The following is a 16,953-nucleotide window of genomic DNA, read 5'->3' on the forward strand; positions in this document are numbered from 1 at the left end:
GAATGATCACTCTGGCAGGTGTCAAGTGGCTGCCTGGGATACCTGCATCCCATAGCAGAATGCCTGGGATGGAGCTCCACCTGCACTTCTGATCCAACTTCCTGCTAATGTGCACCCTGGGAGTTAGCAGATGCTGGCTCAGGTACTGGGGTGACCAGGATATGGGAGCTCCCAGGACAGAGTTTCCAGCTCCTGGCTCCCATCTGGAAGTATTTAGAAAGTGAACCGGCTGATTAAAGGTCTCCTTTTGTCTTTAACTTCGTGGCTCTGCCTTTCAAGTAAATAAAAATTTTCCTAAGCCTCATTGCTCTTGAAAGCTGTTCTGTCAGCTTCATGTTCCCCCAGGGGCAAAGGTGCAGACGTCCAGTTTCTCTGGCTCTGCTCTCCTGCCTCCAAGTAGCATCCCAAAGCCTTTCTCAAAGATCTCTCAGCCTCTAGCAGCCAGCATCCCTGAGGCTCCATTTCCCTTTTGCCAAGACACAAAAGAAACTGGATAAGGGGACAGTTCAAGAAAAAAAAAAATTAGTCATAGAATTGGTAGTAAGTCTACAAGTAGACACCAGCAATGGGTGTATGCCTGTATCAGGACTGGGGCAGAGGGAGGACACGAAGGCCAAGTTCACAGTTTCCACTTCAACCATGCAGATAGGGATGTCAGCACCGAAAAGAGCTCAGGTGAAAGAGAAGACGTGGATACAGAGACGCTGCAAGCACTAGTCTAAGCTCTCATTTAGTTTAGTTTTCCCTCAGGAGGTTCCTTTAGCTAAAGTAGTTGCTGTGAGGCATCTCCAATGAAGATCTATTACAATAAAGTAGGGGAAGATTAAGGTGCAGAGTGAACATGAAGCTAGAGGCAGGGATATATTTTAATTTTAGGTCTGTGGGAGGGAGGGTGTGTAGAAGTGGTCCTGTATGGCCTTTCTGCTGGCACTCAGTAGTTCAGCTTGCTGGAGGGTGCTTTGGGTCCTTTGGAAGCTGCTTGGGTGGTCATCCTGACCAGGGATGTGTGTGTGTACGGGGGGTGTTGTTGCTGCTGAAAACTCCAGAAGCCTCTGCTGAGACGATTCCTCAATGGACTGGAGTAGACTGCGTTTTCCTAAAACAGCTTCACAACATCTTTAATCGCACATGCTCTTCCCAACTGCTACTAACTCCCTTTGAAGCAGCAGAACCTACACCCCCTCTTCTGGGAAGATCCCAGGGTTACCTTGGCTACTAGAGTTTCTGTGGCAGACTATGATGGAATCCCAGGGCCACACTCTAAGGGCATGCATCCACCTGGGAGATTCCTGGACAGGTGTTCTGGCCAACATTCATAACCAAAGGCAGCAACAACCTCTGGATATATGAGCCTCTGGTCCCAGTCGCCTCCAGCTGAGAAAGAACTGTCCAGCTAGGCTCAGTTAAACCAGCACTATAAGAAATAATGTTGGCGTTTGTTGCTACTTAATGCCAGTGTGTTTGGGGTCGTTTGTGACAGCAATAAACAGCTGGAACCATGATTAGACAAATGTTAAGCTGTAGCTGCTCCTTCCCTTCTGGAAGCGCAGTGGCCACAGCAAAGAATTATCGGGAGCGATAAGATCTTACATACGGCTGACAATGTCAGCAATGCCACAGCTTGCTTCCTTTGTCCTCGGTTGGATGTTGGCTATCTCATGCCTTCTGGCTCAACAGCCTCACCCCCAGGGATTAGAGCTGACCCCTAAGCTGCAAGCGCACTTGGAAAGGCTGAGCACATGGTGACTTGTGGACCAATCTCTCAGGACTGCAGCCTCAGAGGCTTGGGAGAAGGAGTCAAAAAGCTGCCTCTCTTCTGTTTGAAGAGTTTTCCATCAATGTCCCCTCTACTATTTTTGTAGCAAAAGGTTAAACACTCACAGCATATAAAGAGCTCATAGAAATGGGAAAAACATTCTAATACTTGTAAAGCCAAATAAGAATGGAACGTTTTCCAAACCAGCCAGCCAACCATCCAACCAATGGAATAACAACCATGAGTGGAGCTACAATTATTCAAGAAAAGTTTATATAAAAACTGGGAGTCTTTCTCTAAGAAGTACAATATGAGCACCAGAAGCACCTGCTGAATCAGCAGAAATAAACAAAAGGAAAGATGCAGGTGAAGCTACCGTGGACAGAGTGAATCCGTAGAACCCTCTGAAAATAGGCAGTGATCTAAACTGCCATCTGTCCCCCCCGACCTGCTCGTTTGGGTGAAGAGTCCTAAGGAAGTGCTGTTATAAAGACACTCTTAGTATTTAACAGATCATTGCCAGCCTCATCAAAACAGTGTTAAAGGCATTAAGCAAAACATTCAACAAGATGAGAAATCAAGCTAACTGAATTATAGCCATTAATGGAAAGCTATATCAGCACCGAAGGTTAATCAGAGGATAATGTAGCAGTATGAAAATGCTTATAGTCTAGCAAGCAAAAAAAGTCACTGTAGAATCATATAAGATTACTTCAAAACGTTCATAGAAAATGCAATTGGAATGTGTGTTTTGCTACAAAAGTTTTTTTAAATTCACATATGACTTTTCCTTAATATGTAGCTCCATGAATTTTTCGGAGAGCCCTCATACGCATGGATTTTTGACACCAAAATAAACTTATCATCAAATTCCATTTTTTACCAACTTTTTCTTGAAACCCCCTCATATATTATTGTTATGCGAGAAGTGTGCATGCTTATGGAAGTTGAACGTGAATGTATTACTTTTAGAAAGGTAAATTATTTGGGTAGTAGAACTGTATGCCATATTTTTGCATATACAATGCCTACTTCCTTTAGTATTATAATAATTTCACATAAATAGCTAAAAATGAAACTGAAGGACTATTTAGAATAAGATACATGTTAATATTTTCTGCTTGCTCAGTCACGACCTGTGGAAGTGGAGCTAACTCCGGATATACTGAAAGAAGAGGAATTCACTTACAACAATCTGATGCTGATCCCTACTAAACTTCTGCCACTCCACAAATGTCGGGGTGGGTGTGGCTGCCAGGAAGAACAAAGTCAGAGAAGGGAGACCCTCACATGCGGCGGCTGCACACTCATGCCGATGATGACACTGCAGGGATGATGTCACAGGTTCTCCTGGGAGGATTCTGGGAGAGGATCAGAGCACGCAAAGCACTCAAGCCAAGCCACAGGCTGAGGAGACAAGTTCCAGATAGGAGGCAGAGCGAGGGATGCCCCCACAACGGAGCCAGAGCGGCCTGAACAGGGTCACCTATTCAGCTGGCCATGACAGCCTCCAGGTGGCCAGTGTGCACCCTGCACACGTCCTGCAAGAACACACTGGACTTTCACCTCACTTAGCAGGGAGTCAGGACTCCTTCTTACAATACCAGGAGATATTTTCATTTTCCTGTAGGATAGTGATGACTTTAAATTTCTCCTGGTGAGCGTAAGTTATCAAACAAACCAAAACAACAAAAGCAAAAACAAAACCTGTATGTGTGATCACCTGTGAGGTGGATGACAGATTCGCGGTTAGGTTCTGTGGCTGCTGTTAGCATGCTTAATTACAGAAAATTTCACATACTCAGAAGCCATAGGTTATGAGAAGCAGTGATAAGCCTAGATACTTAGCTGGGGTTAACTTGGTATTTCCAAAGTAGGCTTTCACAAGAAGTAAGCAGGTTCTCAGGTTGCTAAATTCCTTTTCTGTCTACCTAGATGGATGCTGCAAACACATCTTTGCACTCGGCAAAGCCTGGGTGTGTCACCCAGCATGCTCAGCTCCCCTGGATGGCACAGGAATAATATCTGTGGAACTTCTCGGGGGTGGGGGAGCTGTTTCCACAGGGGCTTGACCTGCTACTTAGGTGACATAACATGAACACCCTGGATGTTCCCAGACTTTTATGATCTAGGGCAAGGCGTTTTCTTCTATTTCAGATTAGTTGTCCTGCTTTGCTTAGTGTTCAAGAAGTACCTCTTGCAGATTTAGACTGCTGGGACTCTCCTCTATCAGTGTGCTGAACAATTTCATGCTGTTTTGGCAAGACATGTTAGGCGTCAAACTTCAGCCTAAGAACTGCAACAGGGACTCTATAAAGGAGCTTGCTGAGTCCTCTACATTTGTAGTAAGAGGTGATTGGTTGCCTCAGGAAGTAGCAAGTGATGAGTCAAAGTAATTGGGTCTCTGTCACCCATGAGGGAGACCTGGATTGAGTTCCTGGATCCTGGCTGTGACCAGGTACTGGCTTGTTTGTGGGCACCTGGTTAGGAAACCAGCAAATGGGGAATAATCTTTCTCTCTCAAGGTGTGTGTGTGTGTGTGTGTGTGTGTGTGCCTTTCAAATAAATAAAATGAATAAATAAAATATATTTTAAAGTATTACTATGAATGTACATATAGCAATTATGACAACCAGGGTAGAAATTTACACAGTGGTTTACAAAACAGCTTTTTTAGCTTTCAGCACTCTCTGGGAATATTCTTCATTGTTTGAACTCTATCAACTTGAGAACCTTATGATGGAGATGGACCAGTGTTTCTGCGAATATTTTTACATAACATTCCTGGAAGGTTCATGAGACACCGAGATCCTTGGCAATATGTGGGAGGAGGTTGGGGTGGGGTGGTGCATTGGTTTCTGGCTGGGAACTTCTGTTTACCCAGCCTGGGCCATGATCAAGTTCAGACCATTTCTAATCTTGAAGTGCCACCTGCTCGCTGGACCTGGTCTCCTGCTACTGAACTCTAGACCCGAATGGGTTTCTACGATGATAGTGAACTCTGTCCGCTCCTTTCCTGTCACTGTGGCTTTTAGGAGCTCATTGCATACAGATCACCAACCGCCTGTTGAGTTGCTCCATCTGCTGGATGGATCCCGATCGCCGCATCCCATCCGGAGTGGCGGCTGCTGTCGGACGCTGCCAGGTGGTCGTGCGGTTCACATGGTCCACATAAAAGACCCGCCCGTGGCTGTCAATTCGAGCTTCCCAGTCTAATGTTTAATGGGGAAAAAAGGCAAGAAGACAAATCAAGGACAAACAACGGACCCCTGAGAAGCAGACACCATTTCTGGGTCCTCTACAAGTAGAACTCACCATGGTTTGCTGCGGAGGGCGGGACATCGCCATTTTCACCTACCAAGGTTTCAGGGAGTATGGACTCAGACATTCCAGAAAAGAGCTTCTCATTTCAGCTTTCTGGATGGGGCACTTTAAATAATCATTGTGGTTCCTTGAACACAAGCTATCCTGAAACCTCAGTGACTTAAACAGAAAAAGTCTAAACACAGCAGAGCAGTCTTTCTTTACGACAGTTTTGGGAGACTGGACACGAGCTGTGTTTAGAGCGAACACTAATGCCGGAGCACCTTATCTTCTAAATCTACCAGGGCTAGTGGAGAGCACGGTTCTCACATTAAAGTTAGCTTTGCCTTTTGACTTAAATGCCATATCTGCAACTCCACAAACTTTTAGCAAACTTACTAGATAGCCTTCCCTTTGGAGCGGGTGAATAAAAGAATTTGATCCTTGGAGTATCAGCACACCCTTTTGATAAATTATAACCCTGCAGTGTGTATTCGATTACCCGCGGCTGCCAAATATTTTTAAAGCATACCAATGCCCACCACTAATAAACGCCCAACTTTTAGATAGCTCTTGGCTCGTAAGTAATCCTTTCAAACAGCAGGGGGCGCCCAAGATAAGGACAAGTTTCTTTGCTTCCCAAGCACGGAACCCAACAAAAAACACACAAAAACTAAAAAGGTAGAAGCAAAGATGATCCACTACATAATACATGTAGGGGACAGGCATGGTGAAGCACATGAAAATGTCCTCAAAACGGAAAAAGCTGGAAGTCATGTGTTCACGTCCGAGCTTAATGTTCGGGAGCAATGTTTGCTGGAGAGAAATGTGCAAAGCTTTCACAGTTCCCATGTGAAAACACGGAACACATGGCAGTATCATGATAAAATTATGCTGGGAATGTATTATACTAAAATAAAAAGTACAAAAGCAAAGATGTTTGTTAAGAGGAAAGACCCACCTGTGAACAAAAGGAAAGCTATAGCTTTGGAGAGTAGATCGGTTACTGACAATTCTGTTGAAAACTTGCCATTCAGGTAATGACATAGCAACTTTGGATTTTTTAATGAAAAAAATACACATGATTTATTTCTGAGACTTCAGTTTATGGTTTATCTGTTTGTGAACATTATGGGTTGTGTCTGAACTGCCAAATGATGCTCAGTGGAAATGAAAATACTAGAAAACTCTGAATTGTAATTTAGAAGACAAACAGAAGGAAAAATGTAAAGAGTGTGTGAATCTTTGAGTGAAATGTGTGTCTAAGGGATCAAGGCAGTAACTTGTAGGTGTCAATGTTAATTAGCTCATTTGTCACAATGCGTGTATCGGTAATGGCTATGTTATTAATCTTGATCACAAAATCCTGAAAGTTCAATGGCTGTCTAATTAATATTAGTAAAGGCAATTGGAAAAAAATTTTCGTTGAATCCAAGCTGACTGCTGTCACCTTTCATAGTACCGAGTTCAACTTGAAAAGACCTCCTCTTAGCACATTCTAGGAGCCGGAAGTGAGGCCAGGAGCCGAGGACACGGAGCTGAGGGCGGTGGCACTAAGTGTCACACAGACCGAGCTGCTGTCCCACAGAATCTCACAGGGGAACACTTGGAGGATGAGGACATGACAACAGTAGCTCCTCCCCACCTGTCTCCTTATTTTCAAGTCACTCACAGAAATGCAGGGCAAACCACACAGACAGGACACATGGTGCTAATGATCTTCTAATTGTTGGGAAATTAGACACTTTCAAAATATTCGGGAAATAACAGGTCACTGGAGTCAGTAATTGTGAGTGTGCTTTCTAGGTCATTTTGTAAAAATTGACTTGCATGCATTTTATAACCAAAGAGAAAGTTCCAGATGGACCTTTAGTATTTAACATGACCTATGGATTCATTCCTGGGATACCTTGAATTTGCTTCCAGAGACACGGGGAATCAACACCTATATGATGCTGGTGCAAGTTAGTGTAGTACGGGCAGGTCAATTCTTTTCTAACTGAAAGGTCTATTTAACACTAAGATATGTTTTCCATGAAGTCTAAGAATAGTGAAGAGCCTTATGATGTATCATCTTTAGTTAGTATATTAACAAAATTCTGTAAAATTATATATATATTAAAAACTTTAGCAAATGCAATATGATGATTATAATCTAGACCTATCTCTTAAACTCCAGAGACACCTTGGAGTTTGCCTTGGTGTCACTATGGGGCTGACATATCAAACATAAAATGACTTGAATCAAGCTTCGGATCTTTCCTACCCAAAACTGCTCTGCTCACAGCCTCGCTTCCTGTTTTAGTTGAAGGTAACACCATCCTTCTAGGATAACCATCCTGGGTCATTCTTGAATCCTATCTTTTTCTTACATCTGTTCCCCATGCATTAGCAAATATACCTTCAGAATATGGATGTGTCCAGGAACTGACCACATCTCACCACCTCCACTGTGTCCACCCTGGCTCAAGCCATCATCACCCTTGGTCACTGCAATTATCTTACGTTGGATCCTGAGTTTTATTCCTTTCTCCTCACAACCCTTTTTGTACACAGCAACTAGGGGAAACCTTTCAGAATCTAAGTCAGGCAACATCATTTTTCTGCTTAAAACCCTCCACTGTGGTGGGTGTGGAGATACCCTGGGCATGTCCACAGTCCAGGTCAGATGGGATCCCGGCTATGAACTCTCGATCCCAGTTTCCCACTAATGCGCACCCGAGGAGGTAGCAGGTGATGGTTCAAGTACTTGGGTCCCTGCCACCCAAATGGGAGATCAGGATTGATTTACCTGTTCTTGACCTAAGTCCAGCCCAGTCTCAGCTGTTGGTGTGTAATGCCCTATGGGACCTGAGTTTTGCTGTCCACTTAACTTCATCCCTGCTGCTTTCCCTTCCTCAGCTGGCTGCAGGTTCCTTAAACCTACCAGGGTGCTTTGACACAGGGGCTGGGGTGGCTTTTGCTTTTGTCTGCAAATCTCTTTTTTCGTAATGTTTCTGTAAAGAACTCCCTTACCCCTTGTTCTGTGTGGCTTTCCCAAGGAAGCTATCATCTGCTATGCAGAGAAACCTTTTTCTGGCTCTACTTTTGCATTTCCACAGGCCTTGTCACCATTAGTAGGCACACTTTGTTGTTTGTAATCTCTCTGTTTAACTTACCTAAAACAGTATCTACTACATAGTAAGCATTCAACAAATGTGTCTTCAATGAATATCAATAAGGAGGACACTTCTGCACTAGTTGAAATTACCTTAAAAAGCCAATTAGCAGGATTCCTAATACCTTTTTAACATTTTTCAAGGTTGTGGGGATAGAAAATTGAAGCCTAGCCGGAATAAAAGATCATTTTCATTAGTGTAAGTAGCTTATATTAAGTAATTATTTTCAAATGAATACATGCTAAATTACTTATAACATCTGCATGGCTAGCTAGGAATTAGGACTGCATGGATTGCAAGTCAGCTGCACTCAGGAACTAATTGTGGTTTCTTACGGGAAAAATTCTCCTTTCCTGGCTATTTTTCAGGTAAGTGCTAAGTAGGAGATATTTATAGTGACATTGAACATCGCTATTCATTTATGGAATATCCACAAATCAATATATAAACAAAGAAACCAAACATCAAAAGTTAAAGAACATGTTTGGCATGGTTCTTAAAAAACAGTGTTCTTTTAAGATGTTTCACACGTTAAAGATGTTGACTGTATTATTGGTGATTAAATACAGTTAAACAGCCGAAAGAGTGGAATACATCACACAAAACACATCACGTCACCAAGAGCAGATGAATTAAGAAATAAGCATTTCTGCTTTTCAGAACTGTTACCACTGATTGTAAGCACAAGCAAAAGAGTGTTTGAAGAAACACTGGTTCCTTGCATCCTGGAAAGGTTTTACAGTTTTAAAATCCATCCAATCTTAAAGGCTGCCTTTTATTGAAAAAACAATCCTAAAACAAAACAGAAATGTTTTAGAATTCATGAACATATGTTGATGCTAAGGGAATATGCCACTTCTGGGGTGTCAGTTTCTTTTTATGAATTTATTAAATGCAATATTATAAAGTTAAAGCTGGGGTGATACTTGGAGACTACCTGAAGCCTACCTTTTACAGGTGAGGATATTGAATTTCTATTTCACAAGTGACAATATCAAGTATTTGAGATCACAAATGAATTTGCCAAGTTCAGATGGCTAGTTAGATCATTGTTAACTATGCACTGCAGTTACTAGGAAAAAGATAATGGATTCCATCCCAATGCATTCTATCTACTTTGCCTGGCAACCGTAAAAAACTATATAAGAAATTTGGAGCTAAATACTTGTTAAAGTAGATGAAAGTTCATGGGGCTAAGGGGCTGAACCGTAGTTACCCAGAGATGTCTATGACATAACATATCAAATGGAGGAAAATAGAATTTTATATCTTTAAATACATATATTTTAAACATAAAAAGTGGGACCTAAAGGTCACAGTTTTCAGAAGTAATAAAGTCTTACAAACAAATCGCATCCATTTCAGAAACTGACAGGTGATGAAAATGCTCTGTTGTCTTTCCAAGATCATAAGTTAAAACCACCGCCATTTATAGAGTAGATGCCACGTTGCTTTTGGATAACTGAGCTCTAACATCACAGGGGAGCTCGGATGTTGACATCACAAATTCATACTGACCTGGTTACACTCGACAGGAAGAGTTAAGACATAGATTTGAAAAACTAAAGCTTACTTGGTGGAAGAGGCTCATCGATTGTTGGGTAGTGGTGATGCTCAGGCCTCAGGGAAGGAAGCTGGCTTACTGGCTGGGAATTATGGAGGATAGGACATTCACCTATGGACAAGATAGTCAAGACATTCAGATTCATTCATTGTTGTGACAGCGTCATCCAAAAGCGTGACTGTAAAAACAATTTTAAGAAACCACCCCCAAAGAGTGGGAAATTGTGTGTATGTGTCGGTTTGTTATACAAATAGCCATCTATGAGAGACAGGATCATTAAAACACACACATACACACACAAAGGAAAAAACTCCAAACTTTTCCTGACAAGTGACCTGTGCTCCCTTAACCGATACGTAGCATCCGAGTCTGATTCTGTAACCACCTGGGTTTTCCTGAAGGGAAGGTGGCGCCAGAAAGGAACACAAGAGAAAAGTTAGGAAAGGAAGTGTGGCATTTAGACGCACCATAAAAACTCAGTGGTCATGTGCAGAATTTCATCAGAGGGCTGCCAAGAAGCCTTTTTTTTATTTTATTAATGCTTTTTCCAGAATGCACTTTTCTGATAGTTCCTTTCCAAGATGAGATAAGGAGCTGGTGGGTGGAGAAGGCAATGCCTGCAGAAGGGAAGCCAGGGGCACCAAGGGGGTTCCAGGATCCTGTCACTATTCTGCATTACTCTGCCAATGGACCAGGTAGGTAAGTTAGGGTACTCTGGATAGCCAAAAGGACAAGAGACACAGGAAGTAGGTAAAAGGCAGGAAGATTAAAACAGGGAAACTTGAAACACAGAAGCAGGCAAAAAGGAAGACAAGACAGGGAGAAATGTAGAAGCAGACATTATATCCACAGAATGCACACCTCGGACTATTTTAGATGTAGGTTCTACTGCTGCCAGTTCACACTTAAAATGAACTGAACCATGCTGATTGCTGTTTCATGATGTCTTCAGGTGGACAGAGTGGCCATGTGGACAGAAAGTCTACAGCACCTGTTGCTTTGGTCCCAGAATAAAAGGCCATGGCTCTCGTTCTTTGGAGAACTAGAATGGCTCATCCATGAGACAGCTTCCATCCAGCTCCAGGCTGCATTCTGCCTGACTCACATCATGCTGGTCACAAAATCCCGTATTAGTGAGAGGACAACATTGGGATCCTTTGTCTCCTCCACAGCTGATATCAACAGCAAATATTGATCATCCCTTGGATCAAAAAGGAGGCACTGTGAAGACAGCGGTTCAGATCTTTGTGGGGTAAACACAAATGTTCAATTCCTGAACTGTCCCTAGAATGTCCATGTATGGAAAGGATGATTGTTTCTTCTCTTACTAGTCCCGGAGAACTGATCAAGAATAGAATTTAATTAGGAAGGAAGTTAGATGGGCTTAATTTTAGCAATTTAATTCCTAGAGCTAACTAGCAAAACAAAACAAACAAAAAAAAAGAGGGAGAGAGAGAGAGAGAGAGAGAGAGAGAGAGAGAGAGAGAGGTGTAGTCAGGAATGAAAGCCTTAAGGCCTTTTTAATGTGAAAAGTGTAATATAAATAAAACAGCATATTGTTTCTGGTGCCTACTCTAGTACGTTCCTTGAAACCTCCTGGCCTTTGGGTACAGTAATGGAGATTAAGGAGGGTGAGTTCTTGTGTCGGCTGATTGTGGGCAGACTGCTATTCAAGCAGGAGTTCTGTGTTTAAACACATAGCACATTCAACGTTTGTTTTTGGTCATTTGGTCATAGTGTCATAGATGGGGAAAAAAGTGGTATAGTTGTTATGTCATCAGCTGCTTCATTTTGAATTTAGTTTCTTTTAAACAAAAATCAGCAAACTTACCTCATTGTAATTAATTCAACCAATCAGTTTAATTACTCCTCCAAGCTAGTAGAATACAATATTCTCATTTGCCTGGGGTTAATGGACCTGACCCCAGCTGTTTGTGAATCCCAAGCAATGCAGTGATGTGCTGACACTTCTCAGGCAGCTGAATGGATGGAGTGCACTTAAGGAAGCAAGCCGTTCTGCTTGGCGCAGGGATGTGGCTCCCTGCGTTAACCCTCACCTCTAACATAAGGGCAGTGTGCACACCTGCTTGGCCTGGCAGGAAGGATGTGTATTCTCCATGCAAAGCACATGAGGCCCTTTGAAATGCTCCTCCGTTTATCAATATCAAGACCCAGTAGTTGAGAAAGATAGATTGTGACAATATAATTTCAAGCAAATTGATTCACATGTATTGTAACATTTCTCCCTGGATAACACATTGCAGACCTATGAATTCCAATGATTGTTGTGGATGCTTTATATCACAGTTTTAAATACTGACCTCTGTTTATCTGGCCTTATTCTTGTGAGAGGCAGAGCACGGTATGGTATTACCTCGTGGAGTTCTTCCAATAATCCTTTGAAGTAGATTCTACAAATTGCACCCATTTTGCACCTAAGTAAACTTAAGTAACTTGATCAGGAAATAGCAGGACTGAATGTTGACCTGGCATGACTGTACCCCACCGTATCACTCTTTTTATTCCTCCACAGGTTTTTACTTCATTTTGTTTTATTTAAGGCTATTTTCAGTGGACCTTAAATCAGAGGTTTTTATGGAGGGAAAAGAAGCAGAAAGTAGAAAAAAACGCTGCCTTTTACAACGGGCAGTTTAGGCTTACCCTGCACTGCCTTCCACAAGAGTGCACCTCTGCAGATTGCTGCAGATCCACTTAGTTGAGCTTGCATGCTGGGAGTCCACCTCGGCTAATCTACCGCCACTTCCTTAGTGAAAGAAGTAGTCTTAGCAGTCCCTGGAAGGGGACAACAGTGACTTCTGCAGAGGCACAGGCAGCAATACAGGCTTCTATCAGGCAGATGTGCTGCAGCCCTGTGGCCCCGACAACTGCTCTTGTCAAACCTGACAGCCTACCGGCTATCCCCTACTGAGTAGGGCATGTCCCACTGTGCAGCCAGTGCCCAGGTGTGCTGGCAGCCATAACATCAGCAGAGCCTCTAGGTGTCTTATTTCCCCTGGTCTCTTGCCCTAGAGAAGCGCACGGGTGCTTCTGGATCTTTTCTGAGTTGATCACTCAGAACTCAGAACTCAGGCATTCAGAAATGCCATGAGCAGGTGTCCTGCACAAACTTCCATGAAGGCCAGGGAACAGTCTCCTCACCCTCCTACCACCCGCCTCTGCCCAACTCCACTGCTCACTGCTAGCCCCTAAACAGCATGACCCGCAGCTTTCAAATAAAATGTACATGCATGTACATTTACGCCAAGCCCATTTTCAGCTACTCATGCGTGGGCTATCTCCCAATGTGGGGGGCCAAAACACTCTAAGGACTAAATCAGAGGTTGCAGGGCTTGGAGCTAGGAATAGCTATTATACCTTTCAATGTTAAAAAAATGAAAAGTTTTTGGGTGGGAACAGTTCCTTAATTTACCTCTTCACCTACAGGACCTAAAATATTCCCTACCTGACTGTCTATAGAATAAGTTGACCACGCTTTGCCCAAACATCCCTTCCGGCTCCTCTGTATGGCTTCTGATGTGGGACTCTCCAACTCTTCTATTCTTTTTAATTACGTTACAATAACAGGGTGCCTCCTGAGTATGACCTAGCGCCAGGCCACCCTTCTGTGCTCTGGAAACATCTTGGTTAAGGACTGGAATCTTCTAGTCCCTTTCCACTTCCCACGGCAGCTCTCCTGTGTCTTAGCTCAGCTGGGTTTCATTTCCTCACTGTGATTCTTTCCTACACTATCTTCGCTAATCTTTCTTTCTGTGCGACGGAGAACTGGGCATTGTCGAATACTTGAGATTAGTTTTGATGCTCAGAAGGCTTGCAGGTGTTCAGACAGCAAACACAAGGGAGTCACAGTTCTGGCCCTTGATGAGCTTACAATCTAGAGAGAAAGCCACCGCTTTTGGTTTGGAGTCTGATTCCAACAGCAGAACCTCAAAGCGGCAAAAGTCTGTGTTGTTCTCTTTTGAAACCATGACCTGGTGTTAGTACCTTCCACTCTCCCCACCCCCACTTGACGTCAGGGTCATAATCCTGGATAAAGAAAGGCAAATTCAGGTAACACAGGACCCCCCCAGCCTGCCCCACAAGCATGGCTACGAAGGAAACATCTATCCGCTAAACCACAGGATACACCTTTAAAGCTAAAAGTGGCACGTATTGGGTTGGAACCTTATTTGAAACAAAGTGGTTTATGCATTCATGTATTCTTTCCTTCTATTAGCAAAGACAGCCAACAACATGGACAACAAAAAACACAACCAACAAGGATAAGGAGGACTGAGCACATAGAAATCATGACAAGATGCAGGCTACATAGCCATCTGTACACAGGCTCAATTCTAAGCAGAGGAAAATCCGTGTTCTTCAACTACCGTTAGCATGTCTTGCTAATCTTCAGTATGTCTGGGGAAGTTAGCGGAAGTGTACATGTTATGTACCTCCCGGTGATGAGGCCTTACTCCCCGCTTCTATCATTCCATATGGTCTTGGTGCTTGGGTTTTGTTGCTGTTAAGACCAAAAGGAACAAGGGACACTAACCAGTTCTGCTGAGGAAGCAAGACAAGGAGAGCAGCACACATACACGGGCACTCACATCCAAGCGCTGGGAGTCTCAGGACGCATCGGGGACAGGGAGCCGGTGCCAGCTACTCAGACAGAGACACAGGCACACGGAGATGCACCCGACAGCCATGCGCCGCATCAGCAACCCCCGCCCCGCGTGGGCAAACCGCGTCCCCCTGGCGGGCCTAGCCTCAACTCTGATCAGCTTTGAGGTCTAACCTTCTCTGCGATGGCTCGGCCCTGCCACAGGTGACTCCAGGCCTTCAGCGGTTCTGGCCGCGGTCCCGCCGCCAGGGCCGCCAGAAAGCTCCTCATGCCAGGGCCCCACACCGTTCGCTGACTCCAGGTCCAGCTCGGGGCTCTGCACGGAGTCGGGCACCGACTCGAAGGCGCTGTTCTCCTCCTCGTCGTCGTCCTGCGAGGAGAAGACGGTGCTCTCGGAGATCTTGGCGCTGTCCACGGAGGAGAAGCGCGTGTGGCTGGCGAACCTGCTGCCGCCGGGATAGCAGGAGGCACTGTGGCAGGAGCTGCTGTAGCAAGATGTGCTGTAGCAAGACGAGCTGTAGCACGAGGGGCTGCAGCATGATGCATCGCAGCCCTCACAGCTGTGCTCACCCCCCTGCCGCGGGCTCGAGTCACTCTCGCTGCCCGTGCTCGGGTGTGTGTCGCCGTCCAGCAAGGCGCCATTGGTCATACCCGGCGAAGGCTCACTGGAGTGGCTGGCGGACTGGGTGGCCGGCGGAGCGCCCCGACGACCTTGTCTGTGGTCATCCATGGCGGGCAGTTCGGTGGCCACCGTGTCCATCTCGCTGAGCCCATCTTTCTCAGAGGAGTCCTTGAGCGTGGACTCCTCCTCGGCGCCGTCCTCGTCCTCGGCTGTGCCCCCGGCCTGCGCGGAGGGCAGGCTGTGCAACAAGGTGTGGATTCGGATGTAGTGTGTCCGCGGCGTTTCGGGGTCCCCACAGGCCGAAGCGATCACCGTTTCCAGCTCGGACACTGGCAGCGAACATGGCCGGTTTTTCCTCTTCCCTGAGGCCCGCAGCTGCCGCCTGCTCTCGCTCAGCTGTAATATAGACACATCCCCCTCCTCCTCCTCCTCTTCCTCCTCCTTCCCCTCTTGGATGCCCTTCTCCTCCTCCCCGCCTCCAGCCAAGCTCTCTGTCTGCACTTCTAGCGCCCCGGGTTGCTCTGCGCCTCCCTGGGGGTCACCATCTTCCAGCAGCAGCAGCAGAGGTGCCTCGTCCCCCAGGTCCAGCCGCTCGGCCAGTTCCTCTGCACTAGGGCCGGGCTGGCTGTCCTCTGGCCCCTCTGCCAGGAGCTCCCCAGCCTCTTCAGGTTCCACGGACTCCACTACACCCTCTCCCGCCTCTGGAGCACCTGCCACTTCCTCAATGGGCCCGGCCAGTTCCAGGCTCCCAGAACCATCCACGATGCTGCCCTCACCCGGCAGCTCGGGCTTGGAGCTCTCCCCCGGCTCTGGGGTGTCACACACATTCTCCCCATGACTGCTTCCCATCAGGTGGTTCATGGGGTTGTCCTGACTTCCTGTCGACTCAGGCTCGGTGCTCATGGAGATCTCTTCATCATCTGTTGGCGAAAAGAAAAACCAATCATTCCTCCGGGAAGAGAGAAAGATGGTGCTCGTTGGCCTTAGACATGTCTAAGAGGTTCCTCAGTAGGCTACTGGATGAAGGCTCCTTGGCCACTGCTCTGCTGAAGAGCTCAGTAAAGAAGGACTTCTTATGTGAAGGACAGCTTGCAGTCCTGGGCACATCACAACATTTTTAAAAGCTCTTTTTAGGGTCCAGTGCTGTAGCTGATCTGTCGCCTTGCATGCGCAGAGATCCCAAGTGGATGCCAGTTCTAATCCTGGCTGCCCCACTTCCCATCCAGCTCCCCACTTGTAGCCTGGGAAAGCAGTCAAGGATGGCTCAAAGCCTTGGGACCCTGCACCCTCATGGGAAACCCAGAAGAATCTCCTGACTCCCGGATCCTGGCTTCAATTGACTCAGCTCCAGCCATTGCAGTCACTTGGGGAGTGAACCAGTAGTTGGAAGATTTTTCTTTCTGCCTCTCCTCCTCTTTGTATATCTACCTTTCCAATGAAAATTAAAAAAAAATGTTTAAAATAAGCTCTTTTTGAGCTTATCTGAAAGCCTGAGTTAGGAAAGAGAGGAACAGACCTAGATCTTCCATCTACTGATTCATCCCCGCTCCATTCCATGGCTACACCAGCCAGGGTGGGACAGACCAACGCCAGGAGATTCAACCAGGTCTCCTGCATGGGCACAGGGATCCAGACACTTGGGCTCTCTCCCAATGCTTTCCCAGGCCAAAAGCATGAGCTGGGTCAGAGTTGGAGTAGCCAGGACAAGAAACAGCATCCACATGGGATTCCAGCTTTGCAGGCAATGGCTTTACTTGGTATGCCACAATGCTGGCCATGTATTTCAGAATTTTGTTTCAGGAGGATTTAATTTTTGTTAAAATGTTCAAAGCCTGTCACCACCCCAGTTAGAGGTGCACAGTAGGTGCTCAACAGTGTTGCCTATGTAGAACGACTTCCAGGAATCGGGTTGTGGTATGTCCAGAGCTT

General features: G+C 45.5%; 1 protein-coding gene across 1 annotated transcript in view; it reads right to left on the reverse strand.

The window, feature by feature from the left end:
* Window positions 1-16,953, reverse strand: part of HECW1 (HECT, C2 and WW domain containing E3 ubiquitin protein ligase 1) — a 154,332-nt gene that overhangs the window by 70,329 nt on the left and 67,050 nt on the right. The window contains exons 8-10 of the mRNA XM_058677941.1: window positions 14,577-15,944; window positions 9,791-9,892; window positions 4,818-4,968 (exon numbers count right to left, since the gene is read on the reverse strand). Of these exons, the coding sequence (XP_058533924.1) occupies window positions 4,818-4,968; window positions 9,791-9,892; window positions 14,577-15,944 (1,621 nt within the window). The remainder of the gene's footprint in view (window positions 1-4,817; window positions 4,969-9,790; window positions 9,893-14,576; window positions 15,945-16,953) is intronic.

The sequence above is a fragment of the Ochotona princeps genome, chromosome 20, assembly GCF_030435755.1.
Source record: "Ochotona princeps isolate mOchPri1 chromosome 20, mOchPri1.hap1, whole genome shotgun sequence".
In the NCBI taxonomy this organism is placed as follows: Eukaryota; Metazoa; Chordata; class Mammalia; order Lagomorpha; family Ochotonidae; genus Ochotona; species Ochotona princeps.